A 22,695-nucleotide genomic window follows, 5' to 3' on the forward strand; every position below is an offset into this window, starting at 1 on the left:
GTGTGTGTGTGTGTGTGTGTGTGTGTCCACCTGGGGTCTCTGCCCAGTTGGACTTGAAACACCTGTCCTGTGACGCATCAGGTGTTCTGGTGTTTAAAGATGTGGGTGAGCAGCAGCTCAGTTTGAGCTCCTCACCTGTCGTGGAGCGCTCAGACACTCCTCAGAGGAAACTTTCCTTTCATCTGGTGCTCACAGGTGAGGGCGGGGCTGTGGAAGGGTCGCAGCTCCGCCCTCGCTCTGAGTGCTCATCGTGTTGGGAAAACACACCTGAAAGTGTCCTCGCTCCAGGACACAAACCGCTGAGGCGTGACGTGATGACATCACAGCTCAGCTCCAGTGTTTTTACTGCCCCTCTGAATTTAACTGATTCATGTTTGCAGTGGAAATCACACGTGATGTAAGAAAGTCACATGTGATGAACCGCTCGGGAACAAATGAAACTCTGAAATAAACCAAACGTTAACATGTTATCTAGGTGACGTGTATACCTCGTGTGTTATTGTGCCGGAAGTCAGGCGTTCTCACTGGCTCTAGTGACCCTTGACCTCTCGGTCAGCTGACAGCTGGTGGGGTAATGGACGTCTCTGAAATTCTCAGAGCACTTCTTACTGATGTGATGTCCTGATAAGTCGAGCAGATATTTGAAATTTACTCATCAACATTCATTAAAACTTTATTTATGTCACGGTCCCAAATTTTTATCCGCTCTCCTCCGACATCCCCACGTTTGAGTTTCAGACTAAATGCATTCTGGGATATTTGGCTGCACCAAGTCCAAGTTCAGGTGTGTTCGGGGGGGGGCTCAGGTGGCTCTGCATTGATAAATATCCGAACCAGCCGAGTTCTGATAAACTCAGAAAGCTCAAAGTGAAAACCTGATGAAGGATCCTAGCAGGGTGCAGGAATTTTTAATAGTGATTGGTCTGTTGACCTGTGAAAGACCCGCCTCTCTGTGTGATTGGCAGGTACATCAACCACTCATGTGCTCCCAACTGTATCACTGAGGTGGTGACGGTGGAGAAGGAGAACAAGATCATCATCAGCTCCTGCAGACGCATCCAGAGAGGAGAAGAGGTAAGGCCCGCCCTCCATCAGTCAGCACCTCAGAGCGTGTGTGGTTACTGATTAATGCCCCTCCCCCTCCAGCTGTGCTACGACTACAAATTCGACCTGGAGGACGATCAGCATAAGATCCCGTGTCACTGCGGAGCCGTCAACTGCCGCAAATGGATGAACTGAACACACACACACACACACACACAGGCAGCTCGCTCTCTGTCGATCGCCTCCCCTGTGGGCGGAGCTTAACTTCATATCAACACAGTGATAATAATGAAAGTGATTGCTTTGATAACAGAAGTAATGATAATAATATTGATGATGGGGATAACAGGTCAGGGTGGGGGTTATATATGCGCATGGGTGGGGTCAGAAGCTTGTTTCTGAGGGCGTAGCTGTGTTGGAGAGTGGGCGGGGCTTAAAGAGGCTGGTCCTCTGTGTATATTGTGTGTAAAAATGAGCACAGATGTAAATGTGAGATCAGAGAATGTGTTGTCTTTAACTTGCACTAAAACACAAAAACAACAAAAATAGAGACTTTATTCCCCGGCCCCACCCACCCCACTCTGGCCCCGCCCACCTCCATTTGTTAATTTCCTGTAAAATAAGAGGTTTTTTGTATTTATTACTGAATGAAGCTATTTTCTAAACCTGCGGTGCGTTCGAGGTCCGGCGTGGAGGTGTGTAAATATGTGTACCATAGATGAGAGAATTGCACACAGAGTTTAAGAAGCCCTCCACCATCCTCACCACCGCCGATCAGCTGCAGCGTTTCAAGTACAGTTTGTGTTGCTGACCCGGCACCGCATCCCGATTGGATGGACTGTGAAGCGAGTCGGGCAGGCGTCACCGCGGCCTTCAGGCGCCGAGTCCCGCTGCCGTGTACATAGGAGACTGCTGATGTGTACAGAGACGACACGAAGCCTTTTTTAATTATTACTGGACGTAACCGTGACGATAAAGATGTTTGTTTTTGGGAAATATGGTGACTCTGATTTAGAATCATTTACAGAAAAATAAAATATTTTACATGTTGCTCTCGCCTCATTCTATTCTGTGTGCATAGCAACAGTCACATGACGTTCTCAGTGTTTCAGTGTATTTGCTGTGTGAGCTGTCGTTGGGACTTAATGTGTTTCGTAACGACTGGCTCTGTTTCCTGTGATGCCTGGTTGTGTAAGCGGGCTTCATGCCCTCCTGTGATGAAAGCTGGAGTTGTGTTTGTACAGACCGAGTGGGGGTGGGTGGGTGCGTGCAGCAGTGTGGAAACATGAAAGGCGTCAGAAAAGTGAAGAACAAGACGTGACAGCTCCGCCTTTAGAGCCATGAAGTTTCAGCAGAAATCGGCACCTCTGGTTCTGTAAGATTCTCTTGTCACATCAGCGCCATATTTCCTGTTTCCTCACTTCCTGTGGGTCAACACCTGGTTTACTGTTGCCTGGGTGGATCCGGGGGCATTTCATGGTTGGTGAGGGTGAGCAGGAGCTGAGGTTGTGGGCTGAAGCTGGAGTCAGAGAAACAATTTTACAGGTTTGATGATCAAATACAGCTCAGACATCGTCACCTGAGAGCGCTCATGTCTCCAAGACACACACTTCCTCTGATGTAGTCATGTGACTCCTGTAAATGGACAGGGGAGGAGCACAGATCCAGGTACCGACAGCAGCTGATGACCGAGATGAGGAAATCAGGATCTACTTCTCTCTGAGACAGAGGCGCGGCTGGTTTTATCCCACCAGCACGCTGCACATCGCCTGCTCCTGACCAGGTGAGCTGTTCAGAATCCGTTACCATGGTGCTTTTGAATAGTTGTATTTTGAACATGTAAATATAACTCAAAAGTAAAGGCGTTGCATGAATCTCTGTATGTGTACAGCATTTATGTGAAGGCTACGCCTCACTGACACATTAACCTCACACCCCTCAGGATACAACAAGTCATAAAATCTGTGGGCTCCACCCACTGGTCAGGTTAATAACATGTGCTGATAAAGACTCCGCCCCTCTAAAAGCAAATAACAGCTGAATAGACCTGAAGTCTCTGCAGCCACGGATGGAGCCATTTGAAGTCTCAGAAACTAAAGGAAGGAGCTTCAGTGCTTCCTTTATTGCCTCCTTTAGCAGAGGAGACCCTGAAGTGTCCTTTACAGGAGGACATGTTCATTAATGGTGTGTTTTCCATCCAGTGCAGTGACCTGCTGATGTGAGTGAATCAGCATCAAAGCTCTCTAAAGATGACGAGCTTTGTCAAAGTGACTTCTGTGTGTGTGCTGCACGCTTCAGGATGTTAGAGACAAACGTCAGTCACAGGAAGTCTGAATAAAGGAGAAGTTACTCTGGATCAGCAGCAGACACACACGTCACTTCCCCTCTGAGGTTTTTCTTTATCTGACACACTGATGTGTGAACGATGTAACAGCCTGTGTCTGCAGTCCGCTTTCAGGCTGCTGGAGAGCAGATGAACGTCTCCAACGTCCAGCCTCACATTGTGAAATAGTCCAACTGTCTAAGCTTCACTTCTCAGTCCTTATCAGTTCTCCTCCACATCAGGCTGTTTTCTGCCAAAGTCATGGAAAAGCCTTCTAAAATATTCCCCCACAGCTCGGGTCTTCTTATCCTGCCTTTAGGATTTAGAGCAAAGCTAAGTGGAATAAAAAGTCCCATAAAACTAACATCGAAACGAAAAGTTTGTTGATTAAAATATTTTCTCAAACTAAAATGGGAAGAAACACAAACTCGACTGATGATGACTGACACTGAGTTTGATTTAGGTTTTTGAGTCAGAACAGGGCAGATGTCCACATATGAGAGCAGAGCTGATTCAAAGCAAGCAGCTGATGCTGAAAGGCTTTTGTCCTCGAGCAGGTTGTTGCAGAGTTCAGTGCTGATGGCAAAACCTTCAGATTTAAACTCAGGAACAGTCACATCAGACTCTTGAGTTGCCTTGTGTGACATAAATCGTATATTTTATTTGAGGGTTAGATCAAGATCCGCTCATTAAAATCTGAAAGTTTAAATTCAGTTTTTATATATTAAATACAAATATCCGTCCCTCCATTTTCCATCACTTTTCCTGATGCTGTCCCAATTTAGCTGTAGGACAGATGACCTCGCCTTAGACTGCAGAATACTTTGGTGTACAGAGGAGTTCATGGTCCTCTCAGTGACTGCAAATCATTTTCAATTCAGTTCTATTTATAAAGCCTGAAATAACAAGAACAACAGTCGCCTCAATGTGCTTTATATTGACTATGTGCACGTTAGCATATGCTACTTCCGGTGCGGAAACTCCTGTGGGGAGCTTTGTTTCTGGTGTCCTATTCGCGCCCTGTTTACGGTCCAAAACAAGTTAAGCAAATGAATGAATCAAGCGGCGATTTACATTTCTATAGATGTCTTGGGCATTTACCCAATATATCTGTAAATGATGTTCATTGACTTGTCGATATTTTTTCCCCGCGCCTCAGAGCAAAAGAGAAAAGGGATTCAAATGTTATATTTCTCAGCTGTCCCTCGTTTATCACGGTGTTATGTTCTAAAAATAACCAGCGATAGGTGAAATCAAGTAGCCAATTTTATTTTTTGACGGTGCAAAACGTTTCGTGGACATCGTGGACATACAGTACTGCACTTCAGAGTCACACTGCTAGCGATCGATGCAGCGATTCTGTACTGTACAGGAGAGACGGCATGGAGGAGATCGTCTGCAGCGATCAGGAGCAGGACACAATGTGATGTAAAAAAAAGCATGCAAACTTGCACTAAAAAATCCGCGAAACAGCGAGGTGAAAGGTGAACCGCATTATAGTGAGGGACCGCTGTAATTTTGAAGGTAAGTCACAACATACCCTTCGTAAATACTAATGTATAGAAACCATTACCAGCAATCATTCATTTTTTGTGTGGCTTTTTTTCACGGTTTGTTAACATGCTGTGTAGGTGTGTACTTGACTAGCTGATATCGACATAACGGGGAAACATCCGGTTTTACTATTCTTCACCTGTAGTTTGAATGCTGAACATTTGCCTGTTTAAATCATGAGACCAGTCACTATACATAGATGTGCTTCTGAATTTGGATGATGTGTGTTCTGCATGCAGTAATGCAGTTCTGCTTGTGTTGAGTGATGTAAACAACTGATCGATCTAAACTCTTTAAACGTCAAAATTGATCATTAGATTTTTTATGACACAACAGTGGTGAGTGTTCCCACCTTCTGCTCTTTGTAACTTAACGCGATCTTTCCGTTTTCGATGTTTGGACATGATTTTGGAGTATATCTTCGCAGTAGCGATTGACCGCAAAGTAAAGCTACCGGAAATGTACAACCCCACATCCGGTCTCAAACCAGGAAGTTAGCATTTTCTCATGCACAGGGTCAATTGTAAGGCCGACTCTACAATAATAGATTCAGAGAGAAACCCAACAATCATATGACCCCCTATGAGCAAGCACTTTGGAGACAGTGGGAAGGAAAAACTCCCTTTTAACAGGAAGAAACCTCCGGCAGAACCAGGCTCAGGGAGGGGCGGGGCCATCTGCTGTGTTTGGTTGGGGTGAGAGAAGGAAGACAGGATAAAGACATGCTGTGGAAGAGAGACAGAGATTAATAACAAGTGTGATTCAGCAGAGAGGTCTGTTAACACATAGTGAGTGAAGAAGAAACACCCAGTGCATCATGGGAATCCCCCAGCAGCCTACGTCTATTGCAGCATAACTAAGGGAGGATTCAGGGTCACCTGGTCCAGCCCTAACTATATGCTTTAGCAAAAAGGAAAGTTTGAAGCCTAATCTTAAAAGTAGAGATAGTGTCTGTCTCCTGAATCCAAACTGGAAGCTGGTTCCACAGAAGAGGGGCCTGAAAACTTAAGGCTCTGCCTCCCATTCTACTTTTAATCCCCAAAAGTTGATTGTGTTCATCTGGACAAAGTGTTTGCAGTCAGCTGAGACGGAAGAAGTCACCTGGATGATGATGAAATGTTTCTCCCACTGAAAACGTCCAGATGAACACAATTAACCTGGGATTTACTTACCTCGATGACTGAGTGTGCATCAAGACAAGTCTCTTCGATAACTTCTAAATGTTGATGTTTGATTTATTTCAGTGTTGGTTTTTTTTTTGTTCCTGAGTAAATCGGTTCAGCTTCATAAATGAACCGTTTTATTTAATATTGACGTCTTACTTGGAGAGCTGTCAGTATATTTCTGTCATATAACTGTCATATCCCCTGATGTAAAATGTTCTGTTCTTATTTAAACAGCTAACTGAATTTAATCTAACACTAAAAATTCACACGGAAACATTTTCCCTGGGAACAAAAACAGCATGGTAATACGTGGAGATCCTGAAAAGTGCTCCAACAATGATCACATTATATTTGAAATATTTGTTCAGTTCTCTTCCAAACCCCAGCAGCTGTGTGCTGTAGGTTTGAGTGTTTACTAAAATAGAACTAAAAGCGTTCTAACGTCTCACCTGTTTGTTTTCAGGCATACATGTGTACTATGTTTATTAAGACGGATTAAGCTTGTGTTTCAGTCATGTAGTGATTGTGTTTAACTGTATGAAGTTTATTAGACATTATGAAACAGACAATACAGAAAAGCCAATTTTGTCAAAGTCACTTAAAAAAAAAAGATTTAACTACATCATGTGTAATTTCCATTCCAAATATTAATCACAGTTCAGAGGGGGCGGCAGTAAAAACTCCGGAGCTGTGATGTCATCAAGTACACCGCTGCTCCAATTGTAGAATGATTGTGCTGCATTCTCGGGAAGCCTGGACTCCCATGTGAACTTATGAAGAATGGACTTGCATACTTGAGAATTGAAAAACGGCCCCGGTTAGATACCACATTTGGAAGATGGTACATCAGGATTCAGTGTCCCTAAACTCCCTTAAAATGCTGTTAAAGCTTGGAGCTCTTCCAGACTGGGACCTCTGCCAGATGCTCCCAGTGGACACTCGTATGTTTGAATGGGCCAGGCCTTCTCCACCATCTGGTCCATCTCATCCCTAGGTAGCAAGTGAAAACCAAGCTTCACTTGCTGAGTGTACAAGGTGTAGAGCTGCAGGTCTTGTGATACGATTACAAATACCTGAACATCAGTTGGGTTCACATCAGGTAGATCGTTCTTCCCAAACACCTTTCAGGGACTCCAAGATGGCTGAGTATTCTGAACTATTGTCTGTGGTACAAAGCAAAACCAACAATGAGGACCCGTTAATTGGTCCAGGGAAACAACTTCCTCATCCTCTGGAGAAACCCAATATCCAAACACAGAGCTGGGGCCATATATATATATAAAAGTATACCCACCCCTGCTCGCTGCCTCTCAACAAGAAAAACTTCAAAGTAGAACAGAGTCCAGCCTTAATCCAAGAAACTGCTTCTAACATGAGCTGTTCGTTGAGGTGAACCCAAATATTTCTAGCCAGTACTGGTAATTCTACATCAGCCGCAGGTTTTCTCAGTACTATAACTTCACTGCAGTGTGTAAACCGAAGATTCCATCAGAAACAGGGGTGCTATGATGTGTTGCAATAAGTGATATGAGACCAGCTGATCCTGATTCACTCTGTACCTCATTCTGTCATAGATCAAAGATGGAGTCTGAACCAGACCGGCCAGCTTTATCAGCTCCATCCGCAGGTAGGAGCTCAGTATTTTAGGACTTTAACACAGAAACACACAAAGCTCAAACTGACCAATCGTAGCTCTCATTTCCTTCAAAGAGTGAGGTAGGATGCATGCTTATTATGTCTCTTTTTTCCTGTAGAGGATGAGCTCAGCAGGGTACGGTGCAGCTTTGTTTGGAGGGTTTCAAAAGAAATCGTCACACAGCTCCTGGAGGCTCTGGTAACGGACCGTGTCCTGAATGATCTGGAGAAAGCATCAATAGTGGAGGGGAACTCGGTCACAGCAGATAAGGCTCGTGACTTGATTGACACAGTAAAGAAAAAAGGAAGAACTGCCTCCAGGATAATGATCAGACATCTTCAGACCATAGATCCGACTCTCTCCTCTCAGCTGCATTTGTCCTTTGAGCCATCTGCGCAGCCAGGTGAGCTCTGTTTGTTGTTATGGTGGTTTTATTGCTCAGTTTACTTCAATTCTGAGAGATTTAACTGTGTGTGTGTTTAACTGTAAATAAAGGTTGTTTTTCTGTTGTGAATATATTGAACCCTTTACTTAATATTATAATTACAAATCCTCTTTTCTCTTCAGAGCTACATTTCTCTGGACATTTCTGTATCTCATTTAAAGTTTGTTGCTTTTTGATTGATCCACGTTTGTTATCTGCAAAGACACTGATATGAAAATTGTGTCTTTGTGGTTGGTGAAAACACATGAACCTCCTCATGAATGAGCTGAAAAACGTGAAAATCACGAAGCCAGTAGTTACCCAGTAGTTTCCTCGTTTCAGACACTGAAACTGGATTATTTCCATTTGATGGTTAGAGGGTTAATTCCATATCCCAATCACTAATTTTGGTAATCGGGAGTCAGTCCGCCAGGGTCTCCGCTCCTGGACCCTGCCCAACACACATTGCACCTGACCCCTACGGTGGCTCCTGCAGGTGGTTAGCTCTCAGGAGGATGGGCCCATCTCCCTTTTTTTGGGGGGCCTGACCCAGATAAATGGAAGATGGTGGATGGATTGTTAGAGAGTTTACTTTGTGTGGTTTGTGACATAACTAATTTGTTAATGGTAAAAAATTCATTGTCAGGAGAGAGACCTGACTCACCCAGAGAGGAAGGATTTACTCCATCAGACCCTGAAGACCTAAACAAACCGTCACAGTGTCGTATGTGGGAACATGTGCTGAACGACCACCTTCCTCAGCTTTTACTAGTCTCTCTTTCTAATTGCTAACATGATAGCTGTATCTGGTATGAGTGAATGACAAGGTCTTAAAAGAATAAACAATCCTGGTTGGGGGCTGTTCAACTCGAGCTGTTTGTTGGCCAGACTGCCAACCTTGCTTTGGTTCCCGTGTCTCTGCTAATAATAAAGGGAGGGCCTGGGGTCCTCGCTTGTCCTCTGTGCTGATGTGTAAAGGAAGAATCATCCTGATTCCCTTATTTAACAGCTTCATCCAACTGTAAAGTGTAATCTCTATGCTAAGAAAATAGTAAATGCATTAAAAGACCCTAAAAATAAAAAACTCAAAATGTTTGAGCATATTTCTTTGTTTGATAAGTCACTGCAGCTCTAACCAATGCAGTTATCTGGCTTTGTTGTCTGGACTCCAGCTTTTGAACTGTTGACTGAAGTTTTTGTTGGTTCATGAACTTCTAACCTACACTGAGATTTGTTTGAATGACTCCAGGGATAAGTGTGTCACAGTTATTTGTTTATGAGTTATAATAAATCAGTTTAGCTCGAAGTCATAACTTCATAACCGTAGACTTGGGTTTAAGTCACATTCACATATAGATGCAGTTGAATAACTTTTTCCTCATACTGTGCAGACCACTCTACAGGCAATGATCTTATTGACAGTTTTTGTTTCATCCAGAGACTCTTCAGGCCTGTCACCTCAAACTCAAGTCAAACCTGAAACAGAAGTTCCAGTGTGTGTTTGAGGGGATCCCTAAAGCAGGAAACCCAACCCTTTTGAATGAGATCTACACAGAGCTCTACATCACAGAGGGAGGGACTGCAGAGGTCAATGATGAACATGAGGTCAGACAGATTGAAACAGCATCCAGGAAACCAGACAGACCAGAAACAACAATCAGACAAGAAGACATCTTTAAACTCCCACCTGGAAGAAAAGCACCAGTAAGAACAGTTCTGACAATGGGAGTGGCTGGCATTGGGAAAACAGTCCTAACACAGAAGTTCACTCTGGACTGGGCTGAAGACAAAGCCAACCAGGACATCCAGTTCATGTTTCCATTCACTTTCAGAGAGCTGAATGTGCTGAAAGAGGAAAAGTTCAGCTTGGTGGGACTTGTTCATCACTTCTTTACTGAAACCAAAGAAGCAGGAATCTGCAGCTTTGAAGACTTCCAGGTTGTGTTCATCTTTCATGGTCTGGATGAGTGTCGACCTCCTCTGGACTTCCACAAAACTACAATCCTGACTGACCCTAGAAAGCCCACGTCAGTGGATGTGCTGCTGATAAACCTCATCAGGGGGAAACTGCTTCCCTCTGCTCGCCTCTGGATAACCACACGACCTGCAGCAGCCAATCAGATCCCTCCTGACTGTGTTGGCATGGTGACAGAGGTCAGAGGGTTCACTGACCCACAGAAGGAGGAGTACTTCAGGAAGAGATTCAGAGATGAGGAGCAGGCCAGCAGCATCATCTCCCACATCAAGACATCACGAAGCCTCCACATCATGTGCCACATCCCAGTCTTCTGCTGGATCACTGCTACAGTTCTGGAGGATGTCATGAAGAACAAAGAGAGCGAAGATCTGCCTAAGACTCTCACAGAGCTCTACATACGCCTTGTGCTATTTCACCTAAAAACAAAGAACATCAAGTGTGATAAAGCCACAGATCCACACTGGAGTCCAGAGAGCAGGAAGATGATTGAGTCTCTGGGAAAACTGGCTTTTGATCAGCTGCAGAAAGGAAACCTGATCTTCTATGAATCAGACCTGACAGAGTGTGGCTTCGATATCAGTGATGCTTCAGTGTACTCAGGAGTGTTCACACAGATCTTTAAAGCTGATGAGTATGACATGTTTTCAGAAACGGTCTACTGCTTTGTCCATCTGAGCATTCAGGAGTTTCTGGCTGCAGTCTACATGTTCCACTGTTTCACCAACAGAAAGACAGAGGTGCTGGAAGAGTTCCTGGGAAAAGACTGGGAACATAAAACAGAGGTGCTGGAGAACTTTGTGGGGAAAGACTGTAAGGATTATCTATTTGATTCTTTATCTGATGTTGATGATGATGATGAAGTTTCATCCGAGTGTCTGTTTCTCAAGAGAGTCCTGGAGAAATCCCTCCAGAGTAAAGATGGCCACCTGGACCTGTTTGTTCGCTTCCTTCATGGCCTCTGTCTGGAGTCCAACCAGAGACTCTTAGGAGGTCTGCTGGGTCAGACAGAGATCAGTCCAGAAACCATCCAGAGAGTCATTAAGAGCCTGAAGAAGATGAACAGTGATAAAATCTCTCCTGACAGAAGCATCAACATCTTCCACTGTCTGATGGAGATGAACGACCTCTCAGTACATCAGGAGATCCAAGAGTTCCTCAAATCAGAGAACAGATCAAAGAGACTCTGAGATCCAGTGCTCAGCTCTGGCCTTCATGCTGCAGATGTCAGAGGAGGTTCTGGATGAGTTGGACCTAAAGAAGTACAACACATCGGTGGATGGACAACGCAGATTAATTCCAGCTGTGAGGAACTGCAGAAAGGCTCGGTAAGTGCAGATCTCTGTCTCTATGCACATGTGTGTTCCTGCGTTGTCTGACAACGAAAGGTAAAAAGAAAGACTTCCAAGTAAATCCAAGGCCTCCAAGGACTTCCAAAGCTTGGAGGTCCTAAAAGTCAGTATACCAATAACAGTTTGGGGTTTAGAACACATTTTGTGTAATTATAACAATATGTCATTTATGACCCGGTTACACGCAGTACAAGTCAAGCTGTTAACAAGCTTTAGAGTGTAAAGGCCAACCCCAGCTCCTGAATTGTGTCATAGAAAAACAGTTTCTAAATCAGTCCTCCTCTTATTTTATTACAAAGCCTGGTTGAATTGGTTTGTGTTCACAAGTTTTTCAGAACGTAGAAGACAATGTTGAAGTTCACACAATCATCTAAATATTGAATTCTTTTAATAGTGAATTATGGTCAGGTCTGACTGTCGAGTCCATTTCATTTGTGACACTAAATGTTCCACAGACGTTCCACAGACAGAGGTCGGTTTGGATGAGGTGTGGAGATGACCAAACGCAGGACTAAAAGAAAAAACTGAGGAAAATTCGTTTTTTTTTATTGTCACAAACAGACCAAAATGAGCCAAAGTCCAACTGTAAACAGGGACAGAGCACAAAACAAGACATGTGAGAAAAGTGATTATTAAAGTAAAACAGGAAAAGAAATAAACAGGGAGATGTGAAGCTCAACAGAAACATGATAAGAGTGAGAGGGGAACACTGAAGGTATCACAGAGAAGACAGAGGGGGGCAAAGACGAGAACATCAGGACCACAAGAAAGAACATCAATAAAATTAAAGAAAGAACCAAAAGTTCACAAACTGTTCACTGAGCTGAACTCAGTCAAATATCCTGAGTCACAGTTAAAATGTTTTTCTGATGGAGATGGCCTCAGGAGTCTGTGGAGTCAGGCGTGGGGTTAGAGCAAACCGACAGACTGAGGAGGATTCCTGTTTCATGTCAGTCAGATCAGCTGAAGCACTGATGTCCAGAGCACAATGTCCAACAGGAAGTGTCCAGCTGGGTTATTTTGTTGTAATGTTTGTGTCATCACAGGTTAAGGTGGTGTGGACTGTCAGAGTCTCACTTTCAATGTGTGACCTCAGCTCTGAAATCCAACACCTCCAGTCTGATTCAGCTGGACCTGAGTGGAAACATCCTGGATGGTTCAGGACTGAAACTTTTGTGTGCTGGACTGAAGAGTCCAAACTGTAAACTGGATGCTCTGAGGTCAGTTCACTGCCTGCAGCTGTTAGTTACTATCAGACTACAAGGTAGTTGTTTTTTTTTAAAATTTAAAATCAGTTTCAACCTTGTGTTCAAATGTTCAGTAATATATTTGGTTACTATCTGTGGAGTTAGTTAGTGATGCGATTGGAAGGCACTCAGGATGTTTCTCTATCTGGAGCTTGCCGAATCCAACACTTTCAGCCTGGCCATCACAATTCACCACCGTGTTGTTTGTTTGTTTGGTGGTGTCCATCTCAGAGCAGTTTTTGTGCTTGTGTTCTAGTCTGTACACATGTATGTGTGTGTATGTGTAGGCATTGATTTGTTGTAGTATGACTGGTGACTTTAAGTATTTCTGCATGGATGACTGGAATGACCGAGCCAAAGTCCAGACCGTGACCTATTTGGAATGGTGAGACCGCCATGGTTCTAGGTCTTTGACCTTTTGGGTTTTGGAGTCTTCTCCGCTCCTAGTTTGTTTATATCTTAATTTTGACTGTTATTTAATATCTCTAGCTTCTAGTTCTGTAGTTAGACTTTGTTATTTTCATTTAGTTCCTTATGTTTTTTTTCCTCAGTCATTTTGTATACTGTCAAGTTTCCGTCTCCATCCATCCATCCATCTTCATCCGCTTTATCCGGGGCCGGGTCGCGGGGGCAGCAGCCTAAGCAGTGAGGCCCAGACCTCCCTCTCCCCAGCCACCTCCTCCACCTCATCCGGGGGAACACCAAGGCGTTCCCAGGCCAGCCGAGAGATATAATCTCTCCAGCATGTCCTGGGTCTGCCCCGGGGCCTCCTCCCGGTGGGACATGCCCAGAACACCAACCCCAGGAGGCACCCAGGAGGCATCCTTGTCAGATGTCCAAACCACCTCAGCTGGCTCCTTTCGATGTGGAGGAGCAGCGGCTCTACTCTGAACCCCTCCCGGATGGCTGAACTTCTCACCCTATCTCTAAGGGAGAGGCCAGCCACCCTTCGGAGGAAGCTCATTTCCGCCGCTTGTATCCGCGATCTCGTTCTTTCGGTCACTACCCACAGCTCGTGGCCATAGGTGAGGGTAGGGACGTAGGTTGACCGCTTTTACACTCAGCTCCCTCTTCACCACAATGGACCGGTGCAGCGTCCGCATCACTGCAGCCGCTGCACCAATCCATCTGTCGATCTCCGGCTCCCTTCTCCCATCACTCGCGAACAAGACCCCGAGATACTTGAACTCCTCCACTTGGGGCAGGAACTCATCCCCGACCGGGAGTGAGCACTCCACCCTTTTCCGGCTGAGAAACATGGCCTCAGATTTGGAGGTGCTGATCCTCATTCCCGCTGCTTCACACTCGGCTGCGAACAGTTCCAGTGCGAGCTGGAGGCCTTCACCCGATGAAGCCAACAAAACCACATCATCCGCGAAAAGCAGAGATGAGATTCTGAGGCCACCGAAGTGAAAGCCCTCCGCCACTTGGCTGCGCCTAGAAATCCTGTCCATAAAAATTATGAACAGAATCGGTGACAAAGGGCAGCCCTGGCCTGCCAGTCCAGGGGTACTGCCCCTGATCTCCACGCAACATTGTAGAGGCGTATCAACCAGGACAGCCCTACAACGTCCAAAGCCTTCAGGAACTCGGGCGGACCTCATCAACACCAGGGGCTCTGCCACCAAGGAGTTGTTTAACTGCCTCAGTGATCTCGCCTCCGGAAATTGGCGGTTCATTCCCCTCATCCCCAGACTCTGCTTCCTTCTCTGAAGACGTGTCAGTGGGATTAAGGAGGTCCTCGAAGTATTCCTTCCACCGCCTGATGATTTTCTCAGTCGAAGTCAGCAGCGCTCCGCCAGCACTATACACAGTGCAGGTAGAGCACCGCTTTCCCCTCCTGAGACGCCTGACGGTTTGCCAGAATCTCTTCGAGGCAGTCCAAAAGTCTTTTTCCATGGCCTCTCCAAACTCCTCCCACACCCAAGTTTTTGCTTCAGCCACTGCCCAAGCCGCATTCCACTTGGCCTGTCGATACCTGTCGGCTGCCTCCGGAGTCCCACAGGCTAACCAAGCCCGATAAGACTCCTTCTTCAGCCTGGTGGCTCCCCTCACCTCTGGTGTCCACCATTTGGTTCGATGATTACCACCACGGCAGGCACCAACCACCTTGGGGCCGCAGCTCAATGCAGCAGCTTCGGCAATGGAGACGCTGAACATGGTCCATTCGGACTCAATGTCCCCGGTCTCCCTCGGAATGCCGTTGAAGCTCTGCCGGAGGTGTGCATTGAAGATCTCGCGGACTGGGGCCTCTGCTAGACGTTCCCAGCACACCCTCACTACGCGTTTAGGTGCACTGGGTCTGTCCAGCGTCCTCCCCCGCCACCTGATCCAACTCACCACCAGGTGGTGATCAGTTGACAGCTCAGCCCCTCTCTTTACCCAAGTGTCCAGAACATATGGTCGCAGGTCTGGTGATACGATTACAAAATCGATTATCAACCTGCGGCCTAGAACGTCCTGGTGTCACGTGCACTTATGGACACTCTTATGTTCGAACAAGGTGTTAGTTATGGCCAAACTGTGATTTGCACAGAAGTCCAATAACAAAACACCACTCGGGTTCAGATCAGGGAGGCCGTTCCTCCCAATCACGCCCCTCCAGGTCTCGCTGTCATTACCCACGTGAGCATTGAAGTCTCCCAGCAGGACAACAGAGTCTCCAGGTGGAGCACCTTCCAGCACCCCACCCAGGGACTCTAAGCAGGCTGGGTACTCTGAACTGCCACTCGGCGCATAAGCGCAGATGACAGTCAGGACCCGTTCCCCGACCCTAAGGCGCAGGGAACAAACCCTCTCATCCACCGGGAAAAACCCCAACGTACCGGCAGCAAGCCAAGGGGATATTAGAATACCCACCCCAGCCCGCTGCCTCTCACCAGGGGCAACTCCAGACTGAATTGTCCCTCTCCAGGAGACTGGTTCCAGAGCCCAAGCCATGCGTAGAGGTGAGCCCGACTATATCTAGCCGGTACCTCTCAACCTCACGCACTAACTCAGGCTCTTTCCCCACCAGAGAGGTCACATTCTATGTCCCAATTGCCAGTCTTAGCAGCCGGGGATCAGTCCGCCAGGGCCTCCGCTCCTGGCCGCCGCCCGGCACACAATGCACCCGACCCCTATGGCGCCTCCTGCGGGTGGTGGGCCTGTGGGAGGATGGGCCCATGGACTAAGGCCTGGCCACCAGACGCTTGCCCTCGGGCACCCTCCTGGCTGCAGGGCGGGGCCCCGGTAACCCTATCCCGGGCAGGGTAAACTGTTCCCTCGATGTTTTCTTCATAAGGGTCTCCTGAATCGCTCTGTCTGGTCCCTCACCCAGGACCAATTTGCCATGGGAGACCCTACCAGGGGGCAAAAGCCCCCAGACAACATAGCCCCTGGGATCCCTGGGACACACAAACCCCTCCACCACGATAAGGTAGCGATTCACGGAGTTTCCGTCTCTGTGTTCATTATTTCCCTTTCACGTTACTTCCTCTCTTACTTTGCTTGGCCTCTGTCACCTATGCCTTCCTGTTAGTATCACAGTTTTCACCGACAGCCTACCGGTCAGTAGCACTGATGCTAGTTGTTATCCTGCGACTCCACTGGTATGGTATGGAAGTTTGATTTGGCAAAGAGTCTGGAGTCACATTTTCATGTCTTAAAAATACATTCATTTGGATTTTTGCATACCACATGTTACGTGAACTGTAGATACAAATATCAGAAAAATGTTGAGGTATCTTGAAGACTGCTTGAACCTCCATCCTGTTGGCCTCAGCTGTTTGGAATGATCAAAACTTCCACCTTCTGAATCTTCTTCATCTCTGGAGATGTTATGAGACACTGAATGATTTTAATCACAAAAGTTAATCTTTTAATTTTATTTAGATTGGAGCTCTGTGGTTTGTCCGAGATCAGCTCTTTGGTCTCAGCTCTGAAATCCAACCCCTCCCATCTGAAACAACTGGACCTGACCGGAAATGAGCTGCAGGACTCAGGAGTGAAGCAGCTGTGCAGTTTTCTGGAGAGTCCACATTGTACACTGGAGTATCTGAGGTCAGACACCGCGTGTTAGTTGTGATGAGATGTGAAAGTTGAGGTGTCAGTAAATGCATACACATCCTGGTAATATAGACCAGAGCAACATGATCTGTACAGTGTCTAAGTTGTATGTCTGTGAACATTCTCAGTCATCCAGGTCATTGTAGTCCAAGGAGCTTGGAATGAAAAGCGTCTGGACTTCGTCTAGGTTAGCTGTGTCACAGGCGTTTTCTCAACATGTAGACCAGAAGCTAGAAAAAAGTGAGGTAGACTTTATAAAACAGCTCTCAGTCGCTCGTTTAAGCTCACAGCCAACAGAAAATGGTCATTAAAAAAATTATGTTAATTCAAAGATTCAGCCTTGTGCTTGGCAAGTCATTAGACAGTCAGATCTGCTCCTTTCTCACCACAACCATTTTTCAAAAAACAAGATGGTGACAATGAAAATGCTCAGATAAACATGAAGGTTAATCATAGCTCTGCTTTCCGGTTGTTTGTTCATGATTAAGAGCATCAGTAGGTGTAAAACTGTCTGAGCTTTAAATCACCATGTTCCACACGTGAAGTCCTGCACCCACTCCTTTGTCAAAGACAAAAACACGACTTACACCAAATCTTTCTTCTTAAAAAAATACACAAACAAATAATTTCAATAAAAAACTGCTGCAGTTAATCTCTTGGTATTCCACAAGTCCAGTATGACCTCCTTCTTTTTAGCTGAGACTCTGATGTTTCTGGCAAAATACATTTATATTTTAAAAGATTTTAATAGGTAGAGTGACTTGGGGGTGTTGATTCATTTAAACTAACATAACCAACTGTAACCAGGTTTCTGTAAGCAGAGTAAATCAGGATGTTGACCAGATATTAAGTCATTGGCTAACAGGAACTTAGAAGAGAAAACATACTGTTTAACAGTCGTAGTTCTTTCTTTGGTGCTGTTGGTGATACTGTATTGTTTTTTCTTTGTGATTTCATTCTGTTTAAGTCATTTCTTGCTGGTTTTTAGTTTGTTTTTTGTCTGTTTGGGAGCTGACACAGTCTCTAAGGGGATGGGGTTTTGGGGTGTAACAGGAGGAGAGAAGCTGCAGAGAGGCGTACTTCCTGGTCCCAACTCTGGATAGTCATATTTTGGGTGGTTTAATAAATTTGGCCAGATTTCTAGAAATGAGTGCTGCTCCATCCAAAGTGCGATGGATGCCGTCTCTCCGAACAAGACCAGGTTTCCTCCAGAAAGTTTCCCAATTATCTATGAAGCCCACATCGTTTTATGGTCACCACTCAGACAGCCAGCAATTTAAGGAGAACATGCGGCTAAACATGTCAACTCCTGGTCTGATTGGGGAGGGGACCAGAGAAAACTACAGAGTCCAAAATTGTTTTGGCAAAGTTACACACCGATTCGATATTGATTTTAGTGACCTCCAATTGATGTAACCAGGTATCATTACTATAATTACAGTCTTACTATATCTACACTTAGCGTTAGCCAGCAGTAGTCACCTCTGGCCCCTGGAATCAGCTGTGGTTGCTGGTGTATCTACCTTCATATTTCTAAGAGCAGAATGCAGAATGTTCTTACTGGCTTCTGTTCACCCCATGGCTGGCTTTTTCCCCTGAACAATGTAAACTTTGTCTGATCAGCAGTGCAAAATACATAACATATTGACTTAACAGTCATGTGTAAAAAGAAAGTATAGAGATTATTAGGATATCAAATACCAAACTACTAGTTTTCTTAACACAAATATAAAAAAATGTTTTATTTGTTTGTTCAAGTTTCTTTAGGAATTTTGGCCTGAGCTGTTTGGAGTTTCCATTTCCTTTTTTCTTTTTCAGTTTAGAAGACTGTACATTGTCAGAAATCAGCTGTCTGGTCTCAGCACTGAAGTCCAACCCCTCCCATCTAAAACATCTAGACCTGAGCCGCAACAAGCTGCACGATTCAGGAGTGAATGCGGTGTGTGGTTTTCTGGAGAATCCACAATGTGGACTTAAAACTTTGGGGTCAGTCACCATGTTCTAGTTGTGAGAATCTGGATCTAATTCTGTTTTTTCCTTCTCTGGTTCAGTCAACTAGCTGATGCAGAGTAATGCTGTGCTACATATTTAAAAGCTACATAGAGAAAAAATCTTCTACTGGGTAATTCACTTTGAGACTTGATTTACATGTCCAGTTTCTCCTTATATTTGTCTTCAGTTCAAATTCAAAGCAGAAATAAAACTGCTGTGATTTCCATTGATTAAGCTCTCACTTATTGAATTATACAAAGTCTTAAAAAACTTTAATTCTGCATGAGAACTACTAGGGGATAAAAACAATCAAGGATCTTCAGAGGAATCACTCACTGGCCACTTTATTATTTAAACATTATTTACTGATGGTACGTTTTGCACACACAAGTTGAATAGGTCAAAAGTTCAAAGTAGTTATACTTGTGAAATACTCAACAGGACAATTCTAAATATATATATATCTTTGGACAAATGAAATAAAGATGTGGAAAAAAGGAATCGCTAATGATCTGAAACATACCACATTATCAGTCAAACATGTTGGTGGAGGCAGTGCTATGGCATAAGCATGTATGGCTGCAAATGGGACTGGGTCACTAACACTTATAGATAATGTGACTGGTGATTGTAGTAGCAGGATGAATTGTGAAGTGTACACAGCAATCTTCTGCTCAGATTCTGCCCAATGCACCAAAACTGACTGGACAGAGATTCACAGTGCAAATGGCCAATGGCCCAAAGCATACTGCAAACGAACCCCAAGAGTTTCCCCGAGCAAAGACACGGGATACTCTTAAATAAGTAACTCAGTCACCTGGTCTTTACCCAGCAGAGCAGCTTTTTGGTTATTAAATACGAAACTGAAGGCAGAAAAACTCAAAACCACAGAGCAGCTGAAGATGTTTGCAGTAAAGTGCAAACAGAGCACTGGGTGATATCCATGGTCCTAGACCTAAGACACACACTGACTGAAAAGTTTTTTTCTTCAACGTTTTAACAGTGCTTGGATATATTAGGGCACAGGGCCATTTAGGTAAAGCCATGTCAGCATTCAAGCAAAAACCTTAAATTGTTTAACCCACTGATCAAAGGTAACTTTTTCAAGTGATGTTTTCATCTGAACAGCAGTCTGTAAAACAAAAAGACAAAATAAGAAAGAAAAATAATCAATTTGTAGGGATTAATTTATCTGGTAAATCGCTATAATCTGAACTAGTACCTTGGCTTCTTAAGGACATCATCCTAAGTAATAGTTTGTAGGTCTAGTTAGTAACTATGTTACAATATTATAAAAGTAACTAATTACTAGTAAAAGTAACTATTGCGTTACTTTAAAAAAAAGTTTAACCCCCTGGTGTCCAGGGTATAATTGACTACTTTTGATTTTACTTCTACATTTCACCTTTAAAAACTGTTTAGCTCGCCTTGTTTGGTGTCATTCTTTTCAGCACAACCTCACGTCTGAATTTACTGTTATTTTTTCACTGTGACATACTGTATTAACACAATTGATCTAAAATCCGATTAAAAAAAAGTAGAAAATCAGAGTAGAGAAAAGTTATATTTTTTACTGTAACAGCCACAAACATGTTTAATGAATCTTTTTCATAACTTAAATGCAAATAGAAATTGTAATTTTAAAAAACTATGCACAAGTTTTGCAAAAAACAAAGTTATTTGCAACTATTTGTCTAAAAATATTCTGCATCAAATAAGATGCTACACAAATTATTTGTGCCACTCCAAAAACAGTTTCTGTCATTATAGCACTTTGGAGTTGACGTAACGCTGCAAGGCATTGTGGGAGCGCGGCCCCCTCCCGTGACATCATACTCCAAAGCCCTATAAGATGAAGGAGAACATGACAGCCTGATACCTGCAGGCCTGACAGCAGCAGGTGTATCACTGCTCCTGTTTCCACCTGGAGAGAGTGTTTAAACTGTAATCTGCCTTTGGTGGCGTTTTGGCAGAACTGTGACATTCAGCAGTCGCTCATTGTTCTGACAAACACAACAAAATGATCAGCTACACTCAAAACTCTCTCTCTCTCTTTTGCTCTCTTGCCACCATCACTCCTAAAGCTTCCCTCTCTTCCTAAACAACCAAATGGTTAAAAAAAAAAGCTGGTAATTCTTTGTTTTTACATTCATCAGGCCCCAATATGCCCAAATATCAAAGATAAATTAAAAATGCATGCTGTGGAAGAGTTCGGTTCTTAGGAGGTTAAACATGCGGAGGTAACTCCTCTATTGAACAGAATCTAGATCCTAGCTTTACTAGTAATTAGCGGCCTATTTCGAAATTGCCATTTTTAAGCAAATTACTGGAAAAAATTGTAGAAAATCAGTTCAGATCCTTACTATGCAGATTACAGATTGCTGACCCTTTTCAGTCTGGCTTTCAAAAGCATCACACCACTGAGACCGCTCTCTCGAGGGTCTATAATAATTTATTAATGGCTTCTGATGCAGGGGATTGTTCTGCGATCATTTTGCTTGACCTCAGTGCAGCCTTTGATACCACTGACCACAAAATCCTACTTAACAGGCTGAAGGTTTTGGCTGGCATATCTGGATCTGCCTTAGACTGGTTTTCTTCCTACTTATCAGAAAGGACCTTTTCTGTTAGGACTGACAGGTTTACCTCTTAACATTGCCCCCCTGACCTGTGGGGTTCCACAGGGCTCAGTTTTGGGTACATTATTATTTTATTTTTATATTCTTCCTTTATCTGGGATTATTCAATCTTTTAGTGGCATTTCTTATCATTTCTATGCTGATGACATTCAGCTGTATATGTCCTTTAAGCCTCACCAGCTGGATAGGCTGTCCACCCTAGTCCAGTGTTTAACTCAAATCTCTGATTGGCTTTCTAACAATTACCTTGTATTAAACAAAAATAAAACACAGACCATGATTGTAGCTCCTTCTGAACTACATCCTGAACTACAGTCAGGTTCTTGCCTCTTTCTGTCCTTCTGCCAAGTCTAATATTTGAAATCTTGGAGTAATATTTGACTCTTCTCTGGGCCTTGACTCACATGTAAAGTCTTTGGTTCCTGTTTATTTCATTTAAGGAATATCTCTAAACTCCGACATATGGTTTCCTCAGCTGAATTAGAAAAAATTGTTCATGCATTTGAGTGATCGCATTTAGATTATTGTAATGCCCTGTTTACCAGCTTGGACAAATCATCTCTTTCTTGCCTCCAAGCTATACAAAATGCAGCAGCCAGGCTACTAACTCGTTCTAGCAAGCGAGCTCACATCACTCCCATTTTATATTCTTTACATTGGCTCCCAATAGATTTTAGAATTCATTTTAAAATTCTTGTTTTAACGTACAGAGCACTAAATGGCCCCAGATTATTTATCCAAGCTTCTTATAAAATACACTGCTGCTCGTTGTCTTTGCTCACAGGCTCAGAGTTTGTTGGTTGTTCCCCGTACACGACTGAAGACGAAAGGGGACAGAGCCTTTCAGTCTGTGGCACCAAGGCTTTGGAACAGTCTACCACCACAATTACGTTTGGTTGACTCTGTGGAATCCTTTAAAAAGCAGTTAAAAACTTTATTATTTAAACAGGCCTTCCGTTAATCAATGCTTTTGAATTGTTTTGAATTTACATTGTTTATATTGTCTATTTTATTACTTAATGTTTTCTTTATTTTAACCTTTGCGTACAGCGCTTTGTGACTGCCTACTGCTTAATAAATAAATAAAATAAACGTTACTTATGTCAACCAGATGTGGGCCAGGTCTGCAATGATGGAACTGTTTATGTGACGGCATGCCACATCTGGCCCGATTATGGTTTGGTTTATGTGGCCCAGGTGAATGTGGCATGTCGTATAGAACAGTGGTCCCCAACCTTTTTTGCGCCACGGACTGGTTTATGCCCGACAATATTTTCACACACCGGCCTTTTATGT

The 22,695-nt window shown here is 44.1% G+C and overlaps 1 protein-coding gene and 1 pseudogene across 11 annotated transcripts in view; both read left to right on the forward strand.

Annotated features, from left to right (window-relative positions):
* kmt2ca (lysine (K)-specific methyltransferase 2Ca) overlaps positions 1–2,094 on the forward strand; it is a 48,315-nt gene extending 46,221 nt beyond the window's left edge. For all 10 annotated transcript variants that reach the window (XM_084940236.1, XM_084940234.1, XM_084940237.1 and 7 more), the window contains 2 exons: positions 966–1,074; positions 1,147–2,094. In XM_084940236.1, coding sequence (XP_084796362.1) covers positions 966–1,074; positions 1,147–1,239 — 202 coding nt within the window. In that variant the 3' untranslated portion in view covers positions 1,240–2,094. The remainder of the gene's footprint in view (positions 1–965; positions 1,075–1,146) is intronic.
* An 85-nt stretch (positions 2,095–2,179) lies between these two features.
* Positions 2,180–22,695, forward strand: part of LOC146380912 (NLR family CARD domain-containing protein 3-like) — a 36,969-nt pseudogene continuing 16,453 nt past the window's right edge. The window contains exons 1-6 of the transcript XR_014801345.1: positions 2,180–7,714; positions 7,842–8,126; positions 9,586–11,450; positions 12,521–12,821; positions 16,554–16,762; positions 18,587–18,754. The product of XR_014801345.1 is annotated as an NLR family CARD domain-containing protein 3-like (transcript). The remainder of the gene's footprint in view (positions 7,715–7,841; positions 8,127–9,585; positions 11,451–12,520; positions 12,822–16,553; positions 16,763–18,586; positions 18,755–22,695) is intronic.

This window comes from Perissodus microlepis, chromosome 9 (genome assembly GCF_051167445.1).
Source record: "Perissodus microlepis isolate ML-2025 ecotype Zambia chromosome 9, ASM5116744v1, whole genome shotgun sequence".
NCBI lineage: Eukaryota > Metazoa > Chordata > Actinopteri > Cichliformes > Cichlidae > Perissodus > Perissodus microlepis.